At 29.4% G+C, this 7533-nt stretch overlaps 1 protein-coding gene across 1 annotated transcript in view; it reads right to left on the bottom strand.

The window, feature by feature from the left end:
- Positions 1 to 4770: 4770 nt before the first annotated feature.
- The window catches only part of Ncam2 (neural cell adhesion molecule 2), a 419526-nt gene continuing 416763 nt past the window's right edge, over positions 4771 to 7533 (bottom strand). The window contains exon 18 of the mRNA XM_021209390.2: positions 4771 to 5716. Coding sequence (XP_021065049.1) covers positions 5605 to 5716 — 112 coding nt within the window. The 3' untranslated portion in view covers positions 4771 to 5604. The remainder of the gene's footprint in view (positions 5717 to 7533) is intronic.

The raw sequence follows: 7533 nt of genomic DNA, 5'->3' as shown, positions 1-7533 counted from the left end.
GTAACAAACTTTTCAAGGCTAAAATTAAACAATAATGAGAATGAGAATTTAATATCAGAAAATCAAAAAACTGTGATGTATATTATATATGTATGTACATATTGCCAATTTCTATAATATCCTTCTTTTAAACTTAATAATATGAAATAAAATTTCAACATGAAGTAGAAACAAACAACATGACCCTATTTCCCATGCGTCCCTTGGTAATACTAATGAAGCTAGTATTTTATGTCTCTATGGCAATTGTTTATTATACTTTTTCTGGTATGGGCAGTGTTTATAGGTCATAGTCCTTTCATTCATAATGCTACAAAAATGCAGAAACCATTTTTCTTTTGGCCACCTAGAAATATATTTGTAAGTCCCAGACACTAAATTTTTGTTAATTACAAGTTCTCTCACTACTGAGATATTGTTAGAAAAACATAAAATCTGACAATTTATTAAAGTAAAAGTATCTTTACTATTAATATACAAATGGTGAAGAGTGACAATCTTGAAATACCATAAGCCATACTTTCAATGTCTTTCATAAATACAAAACTTCAACATTTGCAGTATACTTTTTTACAGTTTAGACATATATATACAGCATTTCATAGGGACATACTATATTGAAATAATAAGAAAACAGGATAGATAAGAATAAAGTGTGTAAGTTAAAGAAAATAAATGGCTGCATGTTTTTATGTTACTGAATAAGAGGATAGAATTCACAGACCCTCAAGTGTGAGGGTTTATTTCTCTGTTGGTTTTGTTTCACAGGAGTGAGAGGGGAAAATCCTAAACCAACAACACTTTTTGAAGATGCAGAATAGTTGTTCTTCCTTTAAAGATATCATAATTTTACAGTAGTGTGTTGTTAGGCTCAAACATCTCGTTTGGAAATTGAGTGATAGAGCATCTCACTGTTTAGGTGGTCTTCCAGAATCCATTAGGGGGTTTCCTTACTCTGCTGTTACTGATGCTAATATTTGCTTATAATGTTTCTATTCCTTCATCAGGCATTTCTGTGTACCTTTCAAATGATCTTTTCTATTTGAATGTGGTAGAAACATTCCAAACATCATTTCTTTACTTTTTCTCAAGGCTAAAATTAGACACCAAAAGATATGAGTTTGGAAATCAGCAAAAGATAAAGTTGTGATATATATTTTTTCTATAATCATAATCATGAACAATGCCTGATAAGTAAACCCGAAAACAGTTTTCAAAACCAAGAAAATTTAAGAGACAGTATGAACTAATTAATTTATAATATTATAAAAGTAAACATTAATAATGACCCATTTTTAAGAATATTAAATGAGTTGCCAAATAAATATTTACCATTATACATAATAAAAAAGTCATAGATTATTATATAAAGGGAGATAGTTATTATTTTAGTAATATTGTTAAATAGCTGCATCTACATGGGTGAACACAAAATAAAATAAAATAAAATAAAATAAAATAAAATAAAAAAGAATGGTGGAGCCTGGAAAATAATTGGACGTACTCACCATTTCCTCTTCCTAGGTCCTTTATAATATTTTCATTTATACATAGTTGTTTCATATTAGAATATTTTTAAGACCATATATATATAATTTTATCTTAAATAATTTAACATCTATGTTTAAACTTGAATTTTTAACCAACCACAATTTAATTTCAGCATATGTAAATATATCTATATGCTATTTATGCTTTAGACATTATGTTTAAAGGGTTAATTAAGAGAAAAAATTTGACATAAACAAGAAAGCTCTCATTTAAAAATGATTTTCACCTTTCATAAATTGTTAAAAATAATCCCTCTGAAAGAAAACACCATGAGAAAATTAAACTAAGCATTTAACTCATACTCCATGAAAAATAATATAATTTTAAATAGTTATTATATGCTACACAGTATTTCCTAAATTAAAAATGTAAATTTAAACTTCTCTTACTGTTTCAATGATAGACATTTTGATATTTGTTTTTCTTGTCATCATATGGATGATTTATGGTCTCAACCGCAACTCTGAGGATCCAAGTAACACTCCAGTGATTGCCCTGAGTTTACAGAGCATCTGGTATGTTTCTTAGAGCTAATGTCACAGTTTTTTCAATATGGTGTGATCATCCAGAAAAAGAATATAGAGAAAATTAAAGTATCTTATGGGTGGACTAAAGTACACTTTGAGTGTATACATATTTTTTTTTTTTTGGTTTGGATTTTGTGTCTAAGTGAAAGAGGTTGTAGCTAAGTTTTTTCATTGAGTGTAAACACTGCAGGTTTAGTGTCACATGACTAAACACTTAAAATTAAAACACTTAAATAGTGAGAGTGGTTTTAATTTTTCTTTAACAGAATGTCATGCTAATATAATGTCATGTCAGATACCTGTTCCTTATTCAGAGTATTGAGATGATTTCAATATATAATTAATTGCTGGAACTTGTAATTCATTTGATTAGTAATAACTTTTTATTTATATATGTGTTTAACTCAAAAACTAAGATTCATATGACATCTGTTGGATCAAAAACCCTTTGAAAATGTTGATTTATGTATTACTATTAAAAATAAAATTTTAAAGACGGTTAATGTTAGAGATTAGTATAAATAGAACAGTAATGCTTGTTACCCACAAAATAATAAATTAACCTGTTGAAATCACCATTAGGAACTCACTTTTAAATCATTATAAAGGACTTTTATACACTTACTTGTGTCAGATTTTAAAATAAAATATGAGTTAATTTAAATACTAAAATTTATTCATATGATGTCAAATAGAGATTGTCATTTTTTAAACTATTCCCAACCTTACATTTATTTTTCTCTTGTTTTAACTGGTGCAAATTTTAGATTAACTCAGCAGTACTTAAATTTTGTCCAGTGGCTGTTTTATCATAATACATGAGTGACTCTCAGATAGTTATTAAAAGTACTTGAATTTGTTTAGACTAAAACAAGATTAAAAATAAGCAATAGATACTTTCAGGATTAGTCATGAGTTGAGATCATTCAATAATATATTTATCTTTTGGAGACTTTACAAATTGTGTAATTAGGAGAACGTCTCTGAAATTTTAAAATATTTTCTATATCAATATACTGTTTCTCTGGGGCATCAATTTCAAGGACAATATTGTCTCAGCATCTCCTAGACAATTGATACCATGTGTGGAATCTATCCAAAGTTACCTTACTGCTCCATAAGATGGACAAGAAATTTAAATATATATATATATATATATATATATATATATATATATAAAATTTGGTTTCTTTACATAGAAAATCTGAAGATATGATAAAATTAAAGTTTCAAATTGAGAAAACACAAAAAATATTTTTCTTCTGATTTCTCTGTTCTTGTGGTATAGCACAAACATGACAATTCTAAACATGCGAAATCGCTTTATCAGTCATACAAATTATTTTAATATCATTAGTTTAAACCCATGTGGTTCTATCCAGGAAAAGAAATCAGTATTCATGGCTATTGCTTCATAGACACTACTAAGCCTGTTCACTTTACACAAACAAACAAATTCAAGTATTTCGACTAGTTTAGCACATTTGGTACAAAACAAAACAAGCATAATGAAATACATCCTACAAAGGAACCCAGATAACCAGACAAACATAGGCTAAACACCCCAGGGAACTCTGTCAAGAACATGTCTAATAATCACGTTGGTCAAAAGGGTTAAACTGGTTTGTTTGCTTACTTTAGACATTTTTCAGATTCTTAAATAGGCACAGATTTATGTTTGTGTTTGTGTTCTTGTGTGTGTGTGTGTGTGTGTGTGTGTGTGTGTGTGTGTGTGTATTCTCCCTCCCTCTCTCATTAGACTATGCCAGGATGAACAGGAAGGCGAGGTCCCTGTGTTAATTCTGAATTTACGGCAAAGCACTGTGGATATAGCAGCGCCTTAGCATTCAGTTGGGAACACTCAGTGTAGCTGACAACCAGCCTCTGGGGAACAACATACATGGGGTTCTCTTTGGATGATACACAAGGACTTTATAAATAAAATTATTTTAGAGTGGCATTAATATTTTATTATACTTTCAAAAAGGTACTTGTGAAGAGAGATGGTGTAAGAGCAGATCCATCTGCATTGCTAAAAATATTCCTTCAATAATCTATTACAATATATTCTCCAATATATGAATATTGGAGCTGTTCATTGACACCCAAACAACAAATGTTGTGAGGAGGGAGGAGTCTTAGAAACATTCTAGTCTCTGACTTAAGAAATCATCAAAACGCTACTCCCAACATACGCATATTGATGGTCACAAATGGGTTTTTTGTTTCTCATAAGTTAAGTCATAATTCAGACTTTGACCTCAGGGAGTTTGCATAGCTTGTAAGTTAGTAACTAATATATTCTTATATAATACACATAGTATTAGAAAGTTTATGTTGAATAGTTAAATGATTGCTTCAACCATAGCTGTTTATCAAAAATCTTAAAGTAGGTTTTAAATGGATTTTAGAATGCAATGTTTTAAATAAAACATTAGTAGCATTTCAATTGTTCAGGTTTTATTCTGGCACATTTGTATATTAAATTAGATCTGTTTAACACATACTTTTATAATCCAGTAGCCACTTTCATTTAATGAGGGACATATAATATTAATGATCATCTAAAACTATACATCAAAATATATCTAATATGAGTTGAAGTACTTGAAAACAACCTTATCTTTGATAAATTATTTTATAAATAAAAATAATCATGTATTTATAAATATATCAAGACAGCATATTGATATTTTCCCATTTAAATTCACTTTATTTGAAGCTGAGGGCAGAAATCAATACCATTTTTACTTGTAATACATTTACTTTTTGTGTAATCCACTGTGGCTGAATATGGTATACATAAAAAGAGATTTAGGAATCTTTCTAATCTAATTTTACACACAACTAATCTTCTTTCAAATGTGTAACAATTTTGTCCTGGTATCAGTGTACCTAAGATCAATGTCGAGAATGCAGTGTGATCATAATGTGAAAAGAGTTCTACAACAATTTTTCAATTTCTAATATCTGCAAAAGATAACTGACTGGCCCTTTCAAGCCTGGGTTCCCTGAAATTCCCCTGATAAAAAGCATACCCTTTATTATGTGCCTTCGTCTTAGTCTGAAAGCCCTTACAATAGTGTGTTTCCCCAAGATAAGATTCATAAACATGTAGGGCTTTCATACACTTCCCACACATTTAGCTCACAATGCTTTTGCTCTGCCTTCCATCACAACCTAATATTTTAGAGAGAAATGTATTTGTTTATGTTACATGAGACAAAAAAAAACCACTTTAGCCATCTAATAAATTGCAGTACTTCAATTATAGAATCGAACTGAAACCCCCAAATTGGTGCCAATCAAGTCTTTATACCGAATTCTTAACAAAATAAACAACCACCACCACAATAACAGAAGGAAATGGGTTGTGGCAGGAAGAGTTGGTCGTATGTATATGTGTACAAGCTATTCCAAGCTAGACTTTTCCCAAGAAATTAAGGTCAATGGAATAGTTTTGGTCATAGTGTCACTCCAATCCGAATGCTCCTTGTGGTGCTGACCGAGGTGCTGAAACGTGTGGTTAGGCCTTTATGTCATCTTCTTTAGACTGGATGATGTCATTGGACACTTTAATTTCTATAGATTCTGCATTTAAAACTTCTTTTCCATTTTCTTCTTTTAAAGGCAATTTTCTGGAAATAAACAGAGAGATGGCAAACTCAGTTTTTAGGTATATAATTTAAAACCTACTTCTGACCATTTCAAAAAAAAATTTATTGAGTGCACCCTGCATTATTACAGAAAAAAAAGACACAAACTTATTTAAATAATTATTTTATTCATTTAGATTATAATGTAACTACATTTCCTCTTTTCCATTACCTCCTCCTGGACCTCTCTAATATTTTCTTTGCTCTTTCTTAAATCCATGGTCTCCTTTTTTCCATTAATATTGTATATTTATATGTATTCAAAAATGTGTTCTGAAATCTAGACTCCTCAGTTTGCATAATGTTTATTTTATGAATGTTTTTAGGAATGATTTTTTTAAGTATTTAAACAATTTATTGCAAAGTAACATAAAATTTAATAAAATAATTACCATTTACCATTAATAATGTAATGTAAAACAAAAGATATATGAAACAAAGTATTTGTGACTCCAGATGAATCTAATTGTTTATTGTGAGGTAACATTGATTTGATACTTTGTATAAATTAAAAACAAATTTGTTTTGAATTATTAGAGTCAGAATTTTGACCTATGTCTACTACTTTCTTTTTATAATCTCTAATAATTCACAAAAGAATAACAATTTTGTGCATGACACACCACTGCATTCAATAAAAAAATGATGTGAGTCATCAATAATATTAGTGTTATTTACAAAATTGTTTCTTATAATGTTTCTTTGTCCTTTTTCAGATTATTTTTCTTCATATTTTATATCACTCTTAAATATGCTGTGAAGTTTTTTTTTTGATTCTGACAATGAAACATATTGTTTTTTAAAACAGATGCATATCTCTATGTATATGAGTGTTTGCTTGCATGTATGTCTGTATACTGCATGTGTCTCTGGTGCTAACAGAGGCCAGAAAAATGTATAAAGTTTCCTGGATTGGACTTGTAGTGGGTTGAGAGGAACCACATGGGTGATGGCTGGGAACGGAACCTGGGTCCTCTTTCAGAGAAACAACTGATCTTAAACACTGAATCACCTCTTCACATCCCTTGTTTCTTTATTTCTAAAATTAAGATAGCTTCATTAAATTTTAAACTGACAAAATGGAAGGATAATTTTATATTTTTTTTTTCGATTACAACATTCACTAATTCAGTGTTCCATCTTATGTAGGCTTATTTGGGAATCTGACAAAATGATTATATCTAAATATTCACAAATACAACTTTAGCCAGCCTCTGTACTTAATTGTATCATAATATAGAAGAATTAACATTGCTAATTTAGTTCCTCTGAGTTTACTTGCACTTACATTATATTTATGAATGTGGACAATAAGCATTTTGTCACAAATATCCAAACAATTATGTTAAATGTAACTATGAAATTCAGTTTGGTTTTGTGTAGTTGGCGAGAAGGAAAGGAGCTCAATACTGTAGAAGAGGAAGAGGAGACAGAATAAGGTATTAAAGGCCTCGCTTGGCAGTGAATCCTATGAGTGACAACACTAACCTGCTAGTCAATGAGCCATAACCACTAGAGTGGTTTTCGGGACTTACTGATTTGAAACTTATTCAACAGTAAAGGGTTCCGTACTTGGTGTGTGAATTGGTTTAAAAATGATGGGTGAGAAAGTTTTAAGTCTTGAATTTATTATTGTTGTTTACCTAAATTAAAAAGGTTACGTATTAAATGTTAGTATATTTAGACTTAGAAAACTGTTTCTGTCTTAATACCTCTTTACATGAGTCTTTTTTTTTTTTTTTTTTTTTTTTTTTTTTTTTTTTTTTTTTTTTTTTTTTTTTTTTTTTTTTTTTTTTTTT

The sequence above is a fragment of the Mus pahari genome, chromosome 12, assembly GCF_900095145.1.
Source record: "Mus pahari chromosome 12, PAHARI_EIJ_v1.1, whole genome shotgun sequence".
NCBI classification, from domain to species: Eukaryota; Metazoa; Chordata; class Mammalia; order Rodentia; family Muridae; genus Mus; species Mus pahari.
The sequence above is the reverse complement of the archived record's forward strand: the minus strand, read 5'-3'. Positions and strand labels throughout refer to the sequence as shown.